At 36.9% G+C, this 20,831-nt stretch overlaps 1 protein-coding gene across 1 annotated transcript in view; it reads right to left on the bottom strand.

The window, feature by feature from the left end:
* Nucleotides 1–155: 155 nt before the first annotated feature.
* The window catches only part of LOC104532647 (high affinity cAMP-specific 3',5'-cyclic phosphodiesterase 7A), a 41,151-nt gene continuing 20,475 nt past the window's right edge, over nucleotides 156–20,831 (bottom strand). The window contains exons 4-13 of the mRNA XM_010177902.2: nucleotides 13,976–14,127; nucleotides 12,444–12,507; nucleotides 10,000–10,095; nucleotides 6,825–6,925; nucleotides 4,826–4,957; nucleotides 4,381–4,472; nucleotides 3,594–3,738; nucleotides 2,636–2,732; nucleotides 1,517–1,597; nucleotides 156–986 (exon numbers count right to left, since the gene is read on the bottom strand). Coding sequence (XP_010176204.1) covers nucleotides 775–986; nucleotides 1,517–1,597; nucleotides 2,636–2,732; nucleotides 3,594–3,738; nucleotides 4,381–4,472; nucleotides 4,826–4,957; nucleotides 6,825–6,925; nucleotides 10,000–10,095; nucleotides 12,444–12,507; nucleotides 13,976–14,127 — 1,172 coding nt within the window. The 3' untranslated portion in view covers nucleotides 156–774. The remainder of the gene's footprint in view (nucleotides 987–1,516; nucleotides 1,598–2,635; nucleotides 2,733–3,593; nucleotides 3,739–4,380; nucleotides 4,473–4,825; nucleotides 4,958–6,824; nucleotides 6,926–9,999; nucleotides 10,096–12,443; nucleotides 12,508–13,975; nucleotides 14,128–20,831) is intronic.

Below are 20,831 nucleotides of genomic sequence, written 5' to 3'. Positions count from 1 at the left end.
CCACCCCACCCCTTCCCTTCCCTTCCCCAACTCAGAAGTGTTTTCCGACGTTAAAAAACTGCATTCCCATACAGCACTGGAGGAAAGCTTGGCTGTGCTCTATGATGAATGCTCAGTTCCCAGTGCACAAACAAAATTATGGCAAATGGGAGGCTTTTCTGGCATCCAAAGAAACAAAGAGCTGCAGTCTCAGATTTGATCTTTTTCTTTTAAAAAAGCAAAAAACCCAAGTTAGTGGTTCCTTCACAGCCATGCGCAAAGGTTAAGTCTAGAACCAATAGTTTCAGAGTACATTTGTAAACATCGAGTCTTGCCAGAGGCAGCAGAGGATGGGCACTTCACATTTCCGTATTAAAACAGGGGCTGAGTGGAAGGTATGCTTTGAACACATTTATGCAAGTCTTGCTAAATTCCAAGAAAGTGGAACAATCCATCTCAAGTCTCAGATTTGAAGACCGTATTCCAAATTTCACCGATAAAACAAAGCCATGGGGCACAATGAAGCTTTCATACTGTTCCTCCAAGGCTCAGTCACTGCTGTGCTTTGCATATTCACAGGGTTCCGAACGAAAACCAGCTGAGGCGAATGCATATTGCTCTATGTTCAGATCTTGCAGTTTAAAAAATTCTGGTTCAAATGGTCTGTGTCAAAGGAAAACTTGGAAATAAATAATGCTGGCATCATTTTACCAAAACCTTGGGCTGGCAAGTATCTCCTTTAATCCAACCGTGCAGATACCAAGAGAAGAGGCAGTTTTGTCATGAGGATTGAGGTCAGGACAATCGAGTTTCCTGAGGTAATATGTCTGAGTCCATTTCCTCAAAAGTGGGGTCAACATCGTCACCGCTGCCAGACTGTTCCCTCTGCACTCCCTTCCAGCTAGCCTTGTTCAGTCCCAGGTGGCCAAGCATTGTCTGTGACAGCCTGGTGTTTGAAAACCGGGCCCATTCCCCAAACAGTGGCTCCACTAAGTAGGTCATAAAACCTTTGAAAACAAGCAAACACATCCAAGTTAAAAAACAAAACAAAACAAAACAGAAAAAATACGCCAACTAAATATTTTAAATAAAATTTAGTAGCAAAAAAACCCAACCCAATGCATCAGACTACTCTTCTCCAGTGTGCATTTAAAAAGTCATTTCAATATTTAGGGCATCTTTAGAAAATAATCTCTCAAAATGTAAAAGATTTTACTAGTCAGTCAAAAGAAAAGCATTATATTGGATTACAAGTCAACCTCCTTTCTTTTACAACAATGACCAAATAAAGGAAAATATTGGAGAAGATGGCGGGGGGGGGTGGATCTAAATATCAGCAATCAAGTCACATAAGTTACTTTTGAAACCTCAGTTTCTAAAAGAAAGATTTTGTAACAAATTACCCTATAGACAGTCTGAACTATACTACACAGGGGGAAAAATAGAAGACAGAAGAATCTAGAACTGTATCTAAAAGGTACTTTTTTCAAATTGCATACTGAAGGAAATCTACTGAAATAAATTGAACTGCAGTTACCAATCTGGATGTTGGCGATAGTTTCCGTCTGTCGGTCACAAAGTGGACTCACACCCAAGTGATATTTTTTTTCAATATCTCCTAAAGAAACAAAAGAATAATACAACTGTTAAGTCATCAAGTGCAGATTCAAATGAAATCATCAAACACTGACAGAGGCGAGTTGTGCAAGTTGCTTAACAGGGATGGCATTTTGCATCTGATTGAATGCATTTTACTTCCCTCCTCCATGTCCCAAAAAACAAACCAAACCAAAACAAACCCAAACCAAGCAGGTCTGTCAGCAAGACTAACGGTACTTTGTGTTTTTCATCAGACAATAATTAAAGAAAAAACATCAAATCACAAGTTTCCTGAAGGATTAACATACTTCCTTGCAAAACCTCCTAGACTGCCATAGAAATGACAAATTCAGACCCCTCCTGACCAATATGGAAGAGAATTGCTCAGCCCTCAGAAATTTCTCACTGAAGGCAATTTGTTATTCTGTTTCCCCATCGCCTTTATCCAAGAATAGGCTTCACATGATTAGCACCAAATAAAGCAGTCTGTTCCCCTTTTATCACATCCACGCACAAATTAGCAGGTCTCAAGTCATTTAAACTAGCCTTAAGAAAGAAGAAGCACACTTTATTTTATTATTAAAACAATTTCATAAAAATGGAGAAAATTCACTTCACTTGTCAATTACAAGCTTTATTAACTGCTTATGTAAGTCGCCTTAACTGCGTGGTAACTAAAAATCTCCTCCCTAGTTCTTACTTGCCTACCAACAGGCCTCACAGCCAAAGTTTAAAGGCACATGATGAATATATTTCATAATTTACTGAAACCACTAGGGACATGTAAAGTGAGCATCACCATTCATCTGAAGCACCTTTCAGGCTGAAGGATCTATTGAACCAGCCATTCTAGATTCGGATTCTTTGTTGAGTTTTAGTAATACCAACCTTCTGCAAGAAGTACAACTCATGAAAATAAAAAAATCCCATACTGTACTGCAAATCTCCATTAGTCCTAAATATAAGTCCCTTTATTTGCAAGCAGCTATGACTCACGGTTGCTCTCTCCACAGTATAAAAACATTATGTACCAACAGATACTTCTACTCTTACTTGCCTTGATGGAAGAACTCCTCTGTTACTTTTTCACTCCACTGCTTACTCAGCTCCCATGTCCGACATGGATTACAAATATCAGCACACTTCAAAGCCATCTGGTAAGTCAACATACAGCGTTAGATCACCTCTCCCTCCAACTGAAGCATCTGTAATTATTTATTTCCTGACAGTAGATTATTTTAAGTGTTGTGAGTTACAAACCTACCTACCATTCGTGCTTCTCTCTGAAGTTATGTTCTATAACAATGTTTTATAAATGTTCAGGAAACTATGAGATCTCATTATCATCTCTGAGTAATATGGACATTCAGTCAAGTCAAGAGTATTTCAGGGGCACTATATTTAGTATATTCACGAGTACAGGAGACAACAATAAATTCAGAAAAAGAAACATCAAAGTAAGCAAACAATATTTTGCACATTTCTGGTTCTGAAGTTCACATTTTTAATACTGGTTTGCACAGGACTGAACTGATCTGTCCATTTTCTTTTATAGTCCAGGGTATGAACCTAATAGTAAAAATTTCTCTACAGAGACTCTCAATGCTTTTGTTTTTAAAGCTTGCTAAACCTCACTCAAGCACAGCTGCAAACTGATTCACAACAACAGTGCTTTCCTTTCCTGAAATAGGTTCTGACAAAGCATTTCACAGTTCTGAGACCGCACTGGAGTCATCAGAAGAACTAAACCTTGTCTTGGAAACAACTCTCCTTGGTTTAGCAGCTCGAAGTTATCAGACTTACCAACACACATCATCACTTGGGAGAAGTGTTTTAAGAGGGGGAGAATAAAGTGGAGGGAACAAACTTTTTGCAATGAAACAAAATGACTAAAATATATTTCTACTTCACTTCTGAAAGTAGGAGATAGCCTGGAAGAAGTTGTATTTAGCATTTCAAGTAAATGATTTTTGATGTTAAAATGCTGTTTTCAAAGATATTACCAAAAAGATCACCTGTAAAATGAAGTGACGATGGTTTGCATTCTCTAAACATAGGTCTCCTCTATCCAAATAGGATCGAAACATGGACAGATACTCATTTTGCTGACTGATGTCTGTGGCAAGAATGAGATCACCTATCTGGCTTTCCATCAGCTGCCTGAAATTAGTGATACCAAACTTTCAAAAAACATAACAATTGAGAACAGCAGTCATCACTAGATTTACATGTCTCTATCATATTCATTATTATACAAATACAACTCACAAGCTTTATAAACAGCATTTTCACTGAACTGTTTCTTTTTTTTGTTAGTTTTCCCTCTCTGAAAAATTCCTACAACATCCACGGGAGTATCAGGATGTTTCATTGTCAGCTTTCAGGAAGACTACAACAGTTTTTAGCTCCCCCGCCCCCCGGCCCTTTTCCCTTAAAAATGCACAAACTAATTGTATAAAGCTTATTTCTTGTTAAGGTAGGTGAAGAGAGTCTATTTTAAACTACAGTTGTAGTGTCAGAATGAGAAAAGGCTGCTAAGTTTAATCTAAACAGGTGCTGGACTACATGAATGCACTTAGTTGAGTGTGCTCACAATAACTGTTATTTTCCAAATATCACATTGCACCATGAACTGCTCTACTCCAACACCACGGTATCTGGGAATTCTTAAAATAGATCACAATCTATGCTTTGTATTCAGAATTGCCATGCAATAATTTAGCTCGTTTCGCAAGGCTGTCTTACTTAAGTGACAGTTTGCTTACATCTTAAACTAATCTATACTATTTTGCATAAACATACCTGTTTTCTAATGACATATGTGCAAATAAACCAGACTCTCTCAGCAACCCCACTGCTGATCTCCAGTGATGGTTCTCTAATACTGAGGTATTCTGTGAATGAAAAGGGGATTACAGTATCAACCAATGACTTTTTCTTAAACTGAAGGGCTATGTACTACAAGTGGTACCAGACAGTTTTGTTGGGCTTTGGGGGTGGTGTTTTATTTTCCTTCCTTTTTTTTTTTCTTTTATTTTTCTCTTCCCTTTCCAAGAAGGTTAAAACTAAAAACTCCTGAACACTTTGTTAGCTTGCACTTTTTTTTTTTAAATCCCAGTGACATGGAAACAATGTTTGGATTCAAACCCACCACTACCTAAACACATCAGAATTTACACTCCCTTTTCTGTACTCCTCAGGCATTCTCCAAACCTGGTTTTAACAAAACAACCAATTTTGTTCTTACCTTATATAAAGTTGCTAAGTAATGGTTTGTTTTAATTAGGAAAGGTTGGTTAACACCTGGGTGATCCAAATCATGTGTGGCAGCTGCTATTAAACTGAGCAGAACATCCCATGGAGTTAAAGATTTGGAAAGCTGTAAGATAATAACAACACACGTAATTCTGTTAGCAATGCAGGTATGCCCTCAGAAAAAGTGCATGTGTTGCATTTTTGTTAGTAATTAACAGCCAATAAAAACTCAGAGAAAATTTCAATAATGTAAAACTAATATTTCACTGACTTTTCACAGTATTACCCCCCAAAAGCTACAAGATTTCAACAATGGTTTAAGCATTACTCTTTCTGAATGGGAAGGTTCAGTTTTAACAGGTGCTGGCACACAAAATGCTACCTTCTGGCTGGTAATAAAGTACCATTTCTAGCCAGCTCCTGTAAAAGAGAGCTAATTTTAAGAATTTGCTGCTATCTCATTTACCAGGTCTGTCTGTATGTGTCAGTTCTGCTTTGCATACAGAGTATATTTGAAAAACATAAACACCTTTAATCTTAAAAAGAAGAAATTAATGCTCTGGAAGACTTTAGAAATGTTCAGAATTAATTTCTACTCTTAACACAAAATTATATTACCAGGAAAAGAACCAAAGGAGGAAAATCTGCCAAAAGGACTTTCAAGAAATAGTGCATGTCGATTAACTCGGCATGAAACTGCACAGACTGACTTTTGCTGCTCATAGCTGTTGGTACTTCTGGTTGTGAGGTTTGTGAGTTAAACTCAGCACTAAAGTCTAGCTTGCACTGAAACGGAGAGGACAGTTCTGCCCGCACAAAAGTAAAATGCAGCTAATGCCCTGTGAGGGCAGTTTACATTCCCTGCTGCACTTCTCATCTCTCATGCCTCACATGTTTATAAGGTACTTTGGTGCAAGAGAACCAGTGTATGTTACTAAAAAACCAAAGTCTATACTTGTATGTGAAGCATTACAAAACTTCCATCACGAGTATTAAATAAAAAATGCCCAGAGCTTCCAAACTGCATGCCATAAGAAAAGCTCTGTATCATGTATCAGCTCTGATTTGGCTCACTGCACCAGCGATTGATCTGAGAGCAGCACTGAGAAACTGAGTGGGAGGAGTGGGCAAAGAGCCTCTGAAAAACATCCACGGAGCCAGAACTTAGTTGTTTTTTCCTCAGAAGCAGAATAAAGAGCTGTGCTATCCAAGAGAATACCAGATGGGAGATAATCTGCATCAAAGTAGGCAACTTGTCTCACCTGCCTAGAGAGCACTGCAGTTTTCAATTTAATACAGAAGTGCAGGATTTAGCCCTGAAATTGTCTTAAGGCATCACTTAGAGCAGAGTGCCAGCAGGCCAATAAGAAACACGCAACTCAACTAGCTCAGCTCCTTAAGGTCTGTCACACTGCTTTTTTTTTAGGAAGAAAGGCCAAAGAGAACTCCTAATGTTTTGCTTTAAAGTGCCTCTAGCAGAAGCATACTATCCATTAAATGAGCAAAGCAAAGGTAATGGTAGTTTCTGGGGGGAAAAAAAACAAACCACCACCAACAAAAAACCAAACAACAATCAAACAAAAAAACCCCCCACACCCCAAACACACAGGTTTATTATTGCCAGCTCTGACTCAAGCTGCAATTCCATGTGTATGTCTTGGGACACAAGACTGTGTTACACAACTGCGATCTTAATCAATTCCCTACTCTGGTTCAACAAGAAGTCACGGCAAAGACAATGCCAGCTCAGACAGGGGGAAAAGAAAAGCATACTGCTAAGTGTGAACCCATGTTATGAGCAACATGGAGAGTCACTCCCTGCCTTTTTGTGTTCAAAAGTGTTTTTTGTTGTGTTTTTTGGTTTGTTTTTAATAAAAAGTGTTTGTATGTGGATAAACATAGGTATATACGTGCACACAAGCCATTTCTATGCGCACACACAAATACATATATTTCTGCATGTACACATGAAAGTGAGAGTGCCCCCTTACCTTGGGCTCTTTTAAGTAACAGTGCATGGCCTGAGTCACATCAGCAGCATGAACTGCATTATGGTAAGGGTTTTGACTGTGATAATCTTCCTGAACCATAACTGCAGGAAAATAACAAATATTCATATTTAAGTAAAAAAGCAATTTTTTCAAGTACCATTTTAAATGTCCTTGTCAGGCATAGAAATATGCAATATCACAAGTTAAATACACGTAAAAGCATCAAAGTCAATAAATCGTCAGTTGAACCAAGACACAGGTATAAAAGATTTTTATGTGAAGAAACAGTATTTTCTAAAGGAAATCAACTACATGTAAAGTCATCTCAGAGCAAAACTAAACAACTTGAAATCAATATATAATCTGATATACTTTAATTTTGAGAACTTCCCAGCAAAGATTCCCCTTGATTATCTAGCCTGCCTGAATGTTGAGGCAACCTGGAATACAAAATGAAGATGATACTATTTACCAAAGCATCAGGATGACTTCATATCATGCCTTGAAAACAGACAGGATCAGAGGAATTAGGCACTGCTTTCCTGTCATATGAAGTGCTCTTCTTTCCCCTTTAGGAGAGTGGTCATGGGAAGCCACCTCTACATAGTTTAGGCATCTTCTCATACTTGTACTCAGGCAAACTTAAGCCTATACACAATTTAGAAAAGAATCTCATTTAGATGATGGTCTGACTAACCACTCCTAGACTTAATATTTTTAATTTAACTTCTTGCTTTCCTCCATCTTCCTGGCTGTCTTTAAACATCATAGGTAGAATACTTCAGAGGACATCCACATTAGCTTGAGTATGTATAAAATTAAAAAGGATGGAGGGATAGAAGATCTGAAGCCCAGCAATGAAAGTATGAAGTTTTGCCTGATACGACATCAGGTCTTTCAAGCAAATCTCAAAAGAACATTTTCCAGGCTGACTACAGTCTCCCAGTCCCTTTCAAACATGATCACAGCCTCTTTTCCTACTTGGTTTACAAGCCAGTACCCTCCATGTAATTGTGACTGTAATGTTAGAGCATTACTGTCATGGTATTTGTGAAGAGCTGTGGCTCATGAAAAGTTAAAATATTGTAACCACTGTGTAATCTCAGTAGTACTCAATGCATGGCTGACACCTCATATGGAAAATAATGAAAATAAGCACTGGCAAGCTCTATTAACCTGCAGTAGAACTGCCTTTCACCTATTCCTCACATTCAGTGCATGAATGAGGATGTCCTTGGCTTAATCCTCAATTTTTTGTGGCGTCATAGGCTAGTCCAGCTACCTTGAAGTCTACAATTCTCTTATTTTAATAAAGCAGACCTAGGGTAGTATTTTGGTCGCAGTTTGCCATAACTAGAATGGCACAACAACCCTGTGTTTCCAGGAACGCAGTAGTTCGTATTTTTTCTCCTCCTGTTAGGTCTGCAATAAGAACTTGAAAACACTCAACAGGAGGACACAGATCTCCAAGTAACTTTTGGAAGTCACAGAAAGACTGTGTATGTGTATAAACAAATGTATATATACACACACACACATACATATGGGAGATATAGATAGATATACACAAAAATAAAATGTTGAGATCCTAAAATCAGATTTCTCTCCTTAAAAAGATTCCAGAAAGTTCTCAAATAAAGTTAATTTTGTGTGGCACTATGGACCACTTGAGCTGTCCTAGTTTTTCGGGAATTTGATCTTCAGATTACTTTGGACTAGGGTATAAGAGGTAGCAAAAGAAAAGAATTAACTGGGTTCCTGCTAAGAAGCTATATTTGGAAGAAAGGTTCCTTGTTTGGACAGATGGGCCAGAACAGAGCTAAGAAATATTCTTCTCACTTCTGTTAAGTAGAAGGCATTAACAAAAAGGGAAAGGTGATGAATTTCAAAGCTAGAATAAAATTTTGCCTTCTTGCAAGTCTAATCTCATTTTAGTGACTTAAGGCTTTGAGTAGTCATATGTAGTTAAGACTCTTGTTATCTCTTGATAACCATTTAACTAATCCAGTCACTCCTAACTCATCTTTCATTTCAAGTGCTGTCTTTTTCTAAACTTCAGCTATCCAGGAAATAAGCAAAATAAGAAAGACAAAACACACTCAGTTACAACTTGAGTAGCTTAAGACCAGATTCCTATAATTATTTTCTTCACATTCCAATATACCAGTCCTCCAGGTCAGCTGATCTACCTTTTTGAAGCTGGAAGAAATTGAGTCCACTTTAAAACACCATGAAATGCAAGACAGAACTGAAACCTTTTTAAAGCTGTAAGAAAACTAAATGATGAAAACAAAAAACATTCCCCTATTTGAAAGAAGAGAAAAGCCTTCCAAATATGATTTCTGCCCTGTTAAATTGCAAGCTTTCTAACCACAAAATTGTTTTCTCTGAAACTGTGAAAACCTGCTAAAAGGGACCAGATACTTGTTTCCTCTGCTGAGTCAAAAAAAAGCATCCCACTCCACAAAATTAAATTAAGGGCACTGTCACAGAAGAACTGAAGGAAGCCTCACACCAGCATCTGTCTGTGGTTTGGGGATGCAGAAAGACACACAGCTGTCATATGAAAGTACCACTTGGTTTGAATATTCTACATCATATTTACAATTCTTTCCATTGAAGCATTCCAGTGCTGCAGGCCTAAACATTCGAGTAAAAATGTCTTGCACTCTGACTATGGAGAAAGTTTGCCCAGAGTACAGTGCTTATTTGTAGGAGAGTTTGAGCAAGCAAGAGAGAGCATCAAATTGGCACCATTAAATATGGCCAAGCTGGCATATCCAGTACAGTTAAGAAACTGTACCATGAACCTCGGGAATTAAGATTAAAAGAGAACTGCAAATGAGAACAAAGAAAGGAGCTGTCTAGCCTCTCCCAATAAAAATGTCACACAATGTCACATATATTCCTGAACATTTAGATTTAATAAATACAATACAGCATTTTCTACAAAACTACTAAACTTGTTAATACTTGTCTGGATTTAAGATGGAGATTTCGATACTCGTAGAAACTTTGAGAGATTGTCTCAATCAATATAATTTAAAATCACTGCATGATCTGGTCTGCATCAGTACTCTTCAAAGTTTATTGCTAAACTGTAACCAGCACTTCAGTTAAGGTATAAAAATACAGATAAACAGCAATATTCATCATAATAAAAAGCTGTATTTACCCAAAAATCTACGAAGTTTCATCATATCTAACTGGAAGTGTTCAATTAGTCCATGAAGATTAAACAGATGAAAGGTTAAGCTCACTAGACTGTTTCCTAAAAATAAGACAAAAATACTAATTCATTGGAAGCCATGAAATCAGTGACTCTTTAATAAGAAATACATTATTTCAAACAATTTGGTCACAAAAATTATATAAGCAAATTTCTCTACACCAATTTATGATACATATTTCAATCTTACTGCATGACAACATTCCATTAGCTACCTCCTCTAGGACTAAACACCAGTGTTTTTGCATAGTTCTAACACAATCACCAACTGTCCACTGTCAACTGATAGGGGGAAAAAGTTATTGAACATTAAAAGAGCAACAGGTTTCAACATGCAAACCCATTACAATGGTATTCAACTTTGTGGTATGTTGCATCATGATATTTATAAACAGAGATACAGCTTAAAGCCAAGTACAAAAATAATTAGGTGTAGAAAAAAGCTAGCCAACACTACTGATTAGCATACATTGTACATATGCCATCTCTTATTTTCAGTATGTATTTTGCTAAACTACTCCTTATTTCACCCAGAACTCAAAGAAAAAAGCTCTAAGTTTCTCTAGGAAATGTATACTATTCCAAGCTTACAATATACTTCGCCTACTCATAGCTACATTATAATCACTTGCAGTAGTAAAACTGTAAAAAGACAGAGAAATAGCCTGCAAATGTTTTAGCAAATAGCTTGGCTGTTATTTACTCTGCAAACAATATGCAGTGGCAGATAACTCAGTTTTGGTACACTGACTCTGGCAATCTTCATTTAGCAGGAATTGAAGAACCCAGCACAGACAGAAATTGAGGTACAAAAGGACAAAAATTTCTGCTAAATCTAGCTTATTACTGGGTTTAATGTATTCACATATACATGCCACTTCCTCACAATAAGACACACAAATCTTCAAACAACATTTACCAAGTAATTTCTTTCTTAGAGGCTCATCCAGCATAGCTCATCAAGCAGGGGTCTATATACAGCATTCTCCCCTTACAAACTTTCAAGAAGAAGACTGCCTGTTCAAAATGTCCTCCTAAAATCACTAAATTAGGATGCAAAAAGGATGGTGTAGGAAGGATCCACTATAGCACAATAGAAGCTGTACTGCTAGTATCTAAAATATTTTTATTTTTTTTAAAAGCGTATTTAAAAGGTAGAGAGGGCCTCGTATAAAAAGGATGATTTCAGGTTACTCTCATCTGATAAACTAATATGAAATAAACTATGCTTACAAACAAGTTACCTTGCTCACATAGCTTTTTCTCATTCAGTTATCTAGTCTGAAGTTTATCACTATCTAGATAAACATTCTATTTGTAAAAATCCTCACTGTTTTCATTTTTTATATCCATTTTCTGTACTAAACTGTGAGGATATTACTTTTACACTAGATTAAGCTAAGCATCCCTTCAACAGGAGAGAAAATTATTTTTCGGCACTGAATTTTCCTTTCTGAACTTCATTTCTCTTTCCTTTTGCCAACTTTAAATACACCAACTGCATCTCTGCTACTAATTCTATTTGACTAATGTAAAACCTGCAAGAGCTGCCCTCCATTCACTTCCCACACTGGCACAAATGTTGCCTTGCTGCTGGACTCCCTCATCTCCTTCCATTCTATTCAAAACTTGGCTTCCATTGCTGCAGATTATAATACAGAACTTCACTCTATCTGCAGCAGCAGCCCTCCTTCTTCCTTTCCAGCACATTTACAGATCTTTTCTAACTGTCTATCCACAACTTAACCAATACTTTGATTTTTTTTTTTTAAAGCAACTACTTGAGTTCCTACCACTATTTGTAATGACTGCATAAAACTAACCATAACCTTTTCTTCCATTTTTTATTTTGTGCAAGCCACATGTACAACAGCTTCTGTCTGCTCAGCTCCTAATTCTCTAGGTATTCTGGTAAATATAATAATTATAATGCATTCACACCACCTTGCCTTCTTATGGTACTGTAAAGCAATAGGACTATTCTACCTAACATAAAATTTATCATAAAAATACTTATTCAATGTAACTGACTTTTTGGACACAACCATATAAAAAATCAGCATTCCATAATTTAAAAAGAAAAGACTAAATTAGCAAAATTATCTGTTAATAGATACCAAATTACTGCTTATGATAAAAGAGAGAACAGCAACCTACATAGTACAAGAAGGTCCTCTACTACAAATTAGTTATTGTTATCAGTACTGACAGTGACAGCATTTGAACAGACTGGCCAGGCAAACTAGGATTTAGATTAAAGACTATGAAATCAAAGTACTACTTAATGAAATATGTGTTTTTGAGCAAACAATCACATACCACAATGTCAAAGCAAAAGTTAAGTTACGCTAAGAGATAAAACACAAATAAAATAGGAAAAGTAAACTCACCGTTTGTCAGTCTATCAAAAAGAAAAATATCAAAATTCCAATTTCCAACCTTCTCCAGCATACACTGCAAGAAAACACAAAAGCTGGCACCTTTTTCTCAGTATATGCTTATCTTCCCATAGCCCAGAGAAGTATTTAAGATTTCAGAGACTGATACAAGTCTTAGGATTTCCATATACAATAAACAGTATTAAAATAATAATTAAATATGTCTGATTACTTGAAAACTTTAAAATGTATGTTGCAAATTGAAAAACTGGAATGCAAAATGTGTCTTGACAGCACTGGCTTCAAATTTCCCTTCAACTTTTAGTCAATTTCTTAAAAGAAATAAAATTTAAAACAATTAGGTTAAAAACGAAAACAGTGTGTCAGAGTAACTGTGTTCAGACTTCTTCCACTTTGAATTTTTGCAATAAACTAGTAGTTAATCTCTGTGTAGTCCTTCACCTTGGTTTCTCTCCCTTGTTGTTTACAGAAGAGAAATAATATCTAGGCAGTCACAGTCCTTGCTTCCCCTATCTCTATGAGAAATACCTGTTCAGCACATTTTACAACGGATATTGGCCTTCTCCTATTCTCATTAGATTGGCAGAGCTGTTTTATGATCCAATTACTATGTTCTAGCTCTTCTTCACCAGTCACTAAAACTCAGCTACCAGAAGAAACAAACAGCATTAACAAGACCTTTCTGCTGTTTAATTAAATGTGCATTTTTTAAAGAATACATTCTCTAGGTTACTGGGTTCTTCCTACACCACAGCCTGGTTATGTACTGTATGGATATGTTGCATTATACAAACGTACTCCTTTTCTGCCTCACCATTATGAACAAGAAGCTTTACACATAATCATTAAGACAACACAGCCTTTGGGATCTTGAATAACCTGTTAACTTTGCCTACTCACTCCCCTTCAGCTCTATCCATCCTTTGTTCCTGATACTCCTCTAGTACTGCCCGTCCTCCCAGTACGTTTTACTGCAGCGCAGCTGTATCAGAGCTATCACACTTTTCTTTTCTAGAAGAACTGTCTACCAAAGAAAAAGTCAGTGCAGCATAATAATAGCCTGATAAATCCCTGTAGGCACTTTATTGAATTTTCAATAGTAGTCAGTCACTCTTTCAGATGTTCAGTAATGAGGTTAGACTAAAAAGGAAAAGGAGGGGTAATAGTTGTCCAAATTGCTCCATTATGTCTCTTAGATACAGTTACATTTTTCTTTCCTCACTTTTTTCCAGTCATTTCATTCACTAGAGTTATTAAAAAAACTGCTAGCCATATAAGCTCTAAAAATCATCCCAGTCAACCTGTTGGAGGTGAAAGAGTTTGTTAGGAATCAGGTAATTTTGTCTGGACTTTATTAGATATAAACATATATATATACACACACAAACACACACATATATAAAAAATACATGCTTAAAATTTGTATGTGGCTGTACCATCTCATAACATAAGGTACAACTATATAATAGTGAACATTTTAAAAAACATACTTAAAAAAATAATTAAAAAATCAAGTAACCAACCTTTGCTTGTCCATTATAATCATCATCTAAAATGTTTGAAGAATTTGGAACAGTGATACCACGGAAAAAACGGGAAGATCTCAGGTATCGCTGGAAACTAAGCAACCTTCTCACATTTCTTGCAGATACAGACACCTCTATTTCAGAATTTGCTACAAAAAAACAAGAAAATAAATACTCTTTCTAATAAACCTTTACCAAAAAAAAAGGCAGTTCAGGGAAGTTTGGAACAACAAAGGTGCTGCAATTTTTATTTTTTTTTTAAATTATCAAATGTTTCAGCCTCAGAGATTTTTGTTAATAGGAGTACAGAGCCATGGCTTAGAAAAGGAAGTTTTCTATGCAAGGATCCTGTGAAGAAAAACAAGTATTTAAATCATACCTGAAACTTATCTTTTTAAAGAATTCTGTTATTGAAAGGACAGAAATACTATGGAAATTGTGTAAAAACACACACAGTATTCCAAAAAAGTTCTTTTTGGAAACTGCTCTCATTCCAATCCATGTACAAGATATGCACGCCAGCAAGAGAATATCAGTAACTGTGTGCTGATACAGGAGTTACAAGTAGGTTTTGAGCACGTACAAATAACTTTTACAAAGATTTTCAATCTCAGAAATTCTCTTAACGTTACTGGCAAAGCTTTAATCACACTCAAGTGATTTTGGTGCTTTTGCAGATAATTATGCTCAGAACCTCTCCTCTGCCAAACACGTACCACATTTACTTTCACAGCACAAGTAATTCCCCTTCCCAGTACAGTGAAAACACTACAGAAATTATTTTAGTCTGTTTTCAAAGTTTAACACAAACGTTTTGTTTGACTCTCATTAGGTTAACTGATTTATTCAAATGACTGATGGCAGCTTATGTTCAATTCCACTTGATATGCTTGAAGTGTTTTAGAAACCTGAAGATCCAACTATACATAGCTACAGTTTCTTTGCAGTGGGACAAGTAATTTCATTCTGAAATACGTAAGGCCAAACTTGCCCTTTACTTTCTTTTCAGCAGTACCCCCAACAGCAGTTTTATATAACCAACAGTGAATAATCTTCATACTCCGTCATTCTGCCCAAAATTACTTATGTTTGGTTTTATTCTGTTTTGTTTTGTTTTTTAAAAAAGGTATTAAGTAAGGAAGTCAATGCAAACATGTATTTTCCAAAAGTGCAGATCCTCAAAACCAACATGAGCCCAACTTTGTAGTACAGACCTCTTGCCCTTCCAAGAACAAGGTATATTGGAAACTGGTGAAGTAAGCACTTATATTTTTTGTTCTTAAAGTCTGTCTAAAATATTGTGCAGGCGAAGGTCTTATTAACAACCTCAATTAAAAACTTCAGTGATTTCTAGTGAAAGCAGTTTAATTCTACATAAAATAAATCTTCATCCATATAAATTCTTCTCCATGCAGAAGTTCCAATGTACTTTCTGTTCTACATTAACTGATTAATATATTAATTTTCAATCTATACTAATAAAACACCTCTGAACAGAATTGACAATTGCACAAACATACAATATCCAATCAAATGCAGCAGCACATCACATCAACAGTCTGTGCCAACAGAGATTAAAGTGACAAAACCCTGGAATATTCTTTCAGACATGCCTGAAACACTTCTTCAAGATACCAAAGCTCCCATCAGTTTCAAAGGGCTAACACAGACAACTTCACAAGAAATATCTTTCTTCAAGTAACCATACTTAAGGCCAAGGGCACTTCCTCTGGAGACACTGGTATGTATAATATATATATATCTATATATATCTATCTCCCAGTTACGTAAGCGGATGTGCTACATACCATACAGGTTGCTTATAAAGCAACATTCATGCATACAGCAGGCAAATAAATGGATTCTGACATGCTGCATTACTCTACCAATACTTCCAGTCACATTTGTTACATGAGGTTCCAGCCTGAGCACTGCCAGCCTGCAGAAGAGAGAAGCAGGAGCAACACAGGTGCTCCTGTTACCAGAGGGTAGGTTTCAGGTAGGAAGTTTTCCCTCTCAATCTTGATCCATTCCCTTAAAGTCCAAATTTCAGAACAGAAATCGCTAGGTTTGAAATAAAATTAAATGGGTATATTTCAGACATAAAATGATCTAAAACGCCCACAAAGTCACGTACAAAATCCAGGAACTTCACTAAATCTCAGTAAAATGAAATATTTTAAGTAAGAGAAATCAGCACTCTTCTGGAAGTACATATAGTTTTCTTGATCATAAGTAGCCTTTTATAGATCTATAGTTAACAAAAATCTGCCTTTGTTGTCATGCTACAAGTAAGTCTGTCACAGATGCCACCTGTTAATCTTTAGCAAAATAGTATAACGTAGGTAATACAAGTAAAACAACAGCTTTTGTCAGCAAAGCACACAACAAAACACAGAAATGTGTTAATTTGGCAGAACAGGCCTGCATTCAACCTAAATTTGTGTTCGTAAGTCATTTGTGAGGGGCTGCACATATTTTAGCTTCAGTGTTTTTTCTGATGATGATGTGGGTACAGAGGCAAACGAATTACTCCGTTTTCTGTGAAGCTGAACAGTCATTACTCTTTACTTTGTAACATGCCATTGAGATACTATTCTTAAAAATATTTTTAACTCTCCAAATTATCATCAGCTCGTATATCGTTTGTGAACCACAGCTCTGACACAGTAATCCTACTTTTTCTCCCCTTTATTAAAAAAAAAAAAGACCTCTGCTCCAGCTGATGTAATTCAAACAAACAACAACAAAGACTACTTCATCCCAGCTTTGCTGGATGGTTGAGGTAGGAAAGGACCTCTGGAGGTCATCTGGTCAAACTCCTCTCCTCAAGTAGGGCAACCTAGACCACATTGCCCAGGACCATGTCCAGGTGGCTTCTGAAGACCTCCAAGGATTGAAACTCCCACAACCTCTCTGGGCTACTTGTGCCAGTGCTCAGCCACCCTCACAGTGAAAAGTGTTTCCTGATGTTCAGAGGGAACCTCCCATGTTTCAGTTTGTGCCACTGCCTCTTGTCCTGGCACCACTGAGAAAAGCCTGGCTCCATCCTCTTTGCACTGTCCCTTCAGGTATTCATATACGTTGATAAAATCCCCCTGAGCCTTCTCAACTCCAGGCTGAACAGTCCCAGCTCTCTCAGCCTTTCCTCATCAGTCCCTTTAATCATCTTCCTGACCCTTCACTGGACTCTCTCCAGTACATCCATGTCCCTCTTGTGTACTGGGGAGCCCAGACCTGGACACAATACTCCAGGTGTGGTCTCACCAGTGCTGAATGAAGGGGCAGGATCACCTCCCTCCACTTGCTGGTATTACTCCTCCAATACAGCCCAGGATAATATTTGTTTTCTTTGCAGCAAAGGCACATTGCTGGCTCATGTTCAACCTGGTGTCCACCTGGACCACCCAGGTCCTTTTCTGCCAGGCTGCTTTCCAGCTGGGGCTGTCCCTCCCCTGGGGCAGGGCTTTGCATTTCCCTTTGAACTACTGTTTATTCCACATGTGTTATAGAATGGTTTGGGTTGGAAGGGACCTTAAAAGATCTCCTAGTTCCAACCCCCCTGCCATGAGCAGGGACACCTTCCACTAGACCGTGTGTGTGTGTGTGTGTTTGTGTGTATATATAAAAATAGGCCATGTATAATCCATTATGTAATAACAAATTGACCAAACATCCTGTCATTTAGAATAACTAAGGATCAGAATAACTCCAATGATTAGAATAACTTCCAAATGAGAAAAGAAACATTGACCCCTAAGAGCCCTCTGCGGCTCCAGAATATCTAATTCAAGAAGACTACGCCAACCAAAAAAGTAAATTGCTCTCTCTTTAACAGCTAAACGTTTGCTACGGGACAATTCAGAATAGGTGAGTCAGATGTGGAGGTTTGACAGGTAATTAATTTAAAAGGGAGGCTGAAAAAGAAAATAGCTACCTTTCAAGGAGGGGGAGGGGGAAAGGGTGAGAGGGAAAAAAGAAACAGTTTCTTCAGCTGCAGGAACACTGATAGCACCTATGCTTGCAGATTCCTTTTCCTCACAGATAAATTATGAAGGATACAAAAATCAACTGCTTTATGGTACTGTCAGACCAGTAACAACAAGTTCATGGGAAGGACTGGTAAACTGAATGATACAGTTGTGCAATGGAAACTTGGTATTTCCCTCCTGGCACAAGTGGAAAAACTCATTCCCTTTATATGCATGATTAATAAGAGAACATCAGCCTACCCTCTTCCACCATGAGTCACAAAACAAGATGCTAATTTGAGAGACTCTACCAAAGGAAGGTTCAATAATGTATTTATAAGGGAAAGGTGGTGAAGAGTGTATTACGTTTGCTCAAGGACAAGCATGATGCAGAAACATCCCTCCTCCCAGCCCAAACGTCCTTCCTTTCATTTGGAGCTTTCAGTGTGCTAAATGCCTTCCCAACACCCAACAGTGACCATTCGCTCTTAAGAGAGAAGGACAGGTAATTAGGATTTCTCTCCACGCTCATAGGAGGCAGACTGGAGTTTCGTTATGAACTGGAGTTCAGTATAAGGACAAATTAGAATGAGAAAATAAACGTATATGACATTTACAGCCTTGAGAACTGAAATGGAATGAAAGCAAAGTCAAGATGCTGGGCATGTTAAGAAGGAAGCTACAGCATTCAGAAGTTCCTTGCCTTCGGTGCAAGGAACCAGAAACCATTTGCCTTTATGCCTAGTCAACAGCAGCTCTCCTGTGACATTCTTCCCTTCTTAACTCTTCGTGCCCTACTTAAAGTTAGAATATCAACCACAGTATTTAGTAACATCAGTTATTTTACTAATGTTATGCATATACAGCATAAGAAAATAATGTAAGTAGTCTTCATGCAACAGATTTCATCTGTATTCCAAGACACTTATTTTAATCTCTCTTCCCACTCTCAATCTTTTAAGTGTACTTCATGAAAACCTAAAAAAAATAAAATTATCACATTTCACAGGGATATTAAATATTTATTTTTCTCATCCTGAAATAAAATACAAAATAAGTAGAGAAAAAGACAAGTGTCAATCACTTTCAAAATCATATTACACTGGTATATTTATACTCAGAATTTTTGCATCTTTCTTCTAGCAACGACAGACAACAAAAAGAAGAATGACAACTTAATTATGGTTTGGTTTAAATTTTTTATTAATAGAAACCTTAAATTCTAGCAAAATGCTTCAACTTTTTCTTAATGCAACAATAAAGACTCAGCCTCTGATGGGGTCCTGGTCAAAACAAGAGTATGCAGCATAAGAATGATATCTCCATTTCTTCCCTGATACAGCCCAAAAGGTAAATAGGAAATTATCCATTATAAAAATCAGTGAATTTTGCTATTATCAATAGAAGGAGCTTAACTGAGGATCTCGGGTCTCACTGCCACTAACAGAAAAAGGAACTAAAAAAAAATTATTTGAGTGGATGGATCTTTAAGTTTGAATGTGAAACCTGATGTCTGAGGTGCATAGATGGAGGTTTTTTCCTTAAAAAAAAAATCAAGCAAATCTCTTATTTTCATGGAAGCAATCTCTCACAATTTTTCCATATTAAACATAACTAAACATTTATCATTTTTCCACAGCAGATACCATCACCAAACCTGACATAACATCTGAAAGTTTCCACTACCTGTAAATATATACATTTGAAAGAAATATTCAAGTTCACATGCCAATTATAACCATATTTCTAAGGTCTTCCAGGATACAAATAATTTTCTGTTTATGAAAAATCTGAAAGTATTATCTAGCATTTCGCACCACTAGAGGGACCCATAAGCATTCTGATTTCACATCTGTCCTCATCAAACCATTAACAAATGCGTATTAGAAGCATGCATATTTTAAAGTAAAATATTTTAAGTCCTGTTATTTAGCTGCTCTTTAAGTTTTCCACTTCTGATTCGCATTTTAAAGTACTTTGAAGATATTCAGTCCTAAAGTCATATATAAAACTATTATTTCATTGGGAAGATACAATTTCAGCAAGGATTTTGAAGTTACATATAAAGACTAGGTGTCTAAATTACCTTATTATACTTCCTGTCTTCCTTAGAACCACTCTGAAGCCCTGTTTAGCATAATTTTAAGGCACTATACCCTCTCTTCTGCTTAAAATAAAAAATTAAGCCAGCCTGTTTTGTTTTTAATGTATCACATGTATTTGTATACACATTCATACCTTTTTTTCCACATAATAATGATCACTGGAAAATATGCTGTGGGTTAAGGATTAGTTAAATAAACATGTCTTTGCAAGTGACTCCTGAGTGGAATCAGAACTGTTACATTTCAAGCAACTCTAGTGGTACCACAATTGTAATAAAACTGCTAGTAGTTTTCAACAGATCTTCCCTGGTGGAGGGCAACGGCTAGGCATCACCACCACCAAAGGTAACTCTTTTCCTGAAGGACCTTACAGAATGAAAAACTGCCTTAGCAAAGTACACAGTCACTGAACAGTAAAATAATGTAGGTTGGAAGGGACAGAAGAGGTTTGTAAAAGTCCTTTGGTCCAATTCTCTGCTCAAAGCAGAGCTAATTTGACAGAAGTTACTCAAAATACAGGGATCAGACTACTCCAATATGAATTAAATGCCAACTCTTCAATGGTACTGTAAGCCATTACACAGCAGCAAAAGTGTAAAGAAAACACTGTGAAAAGGCTTCTAAAGGAATACAGCTCTCTGGAATTTTCTCTCTTCTACTTCTCTAAACACCTCAGGAAGGATACAAAATTAAGTAAATTGAACAATGCCATTCCTGTGCTAGACTGCATAAAACTTTGCAATTATCTTAGGACTAGGAAAAATATATCCAAGGCAT

This window comes from Antrostomus carolinensis, unplaced genomic scaffold (assembly GCF_000700745.2).
Source record: "Antrostomus carolinensis isolate BGI_N321 unplaced genomic scaffold, ASM70074v2 scaffold23991, whole genome shotgun sequence".
Lineage (NCBI taxonomy): Eukaryota > Metazoa > Chordata > Aves > Caprimulgiformes > Caprimulgidae > Antrostomus > Antrostomus carolinensis.
The sequence above is the reverse complement of the archived record's forward strand: the minus strand, read 5'-3'. Positions and strand labels throughout refer to the sequence as shown.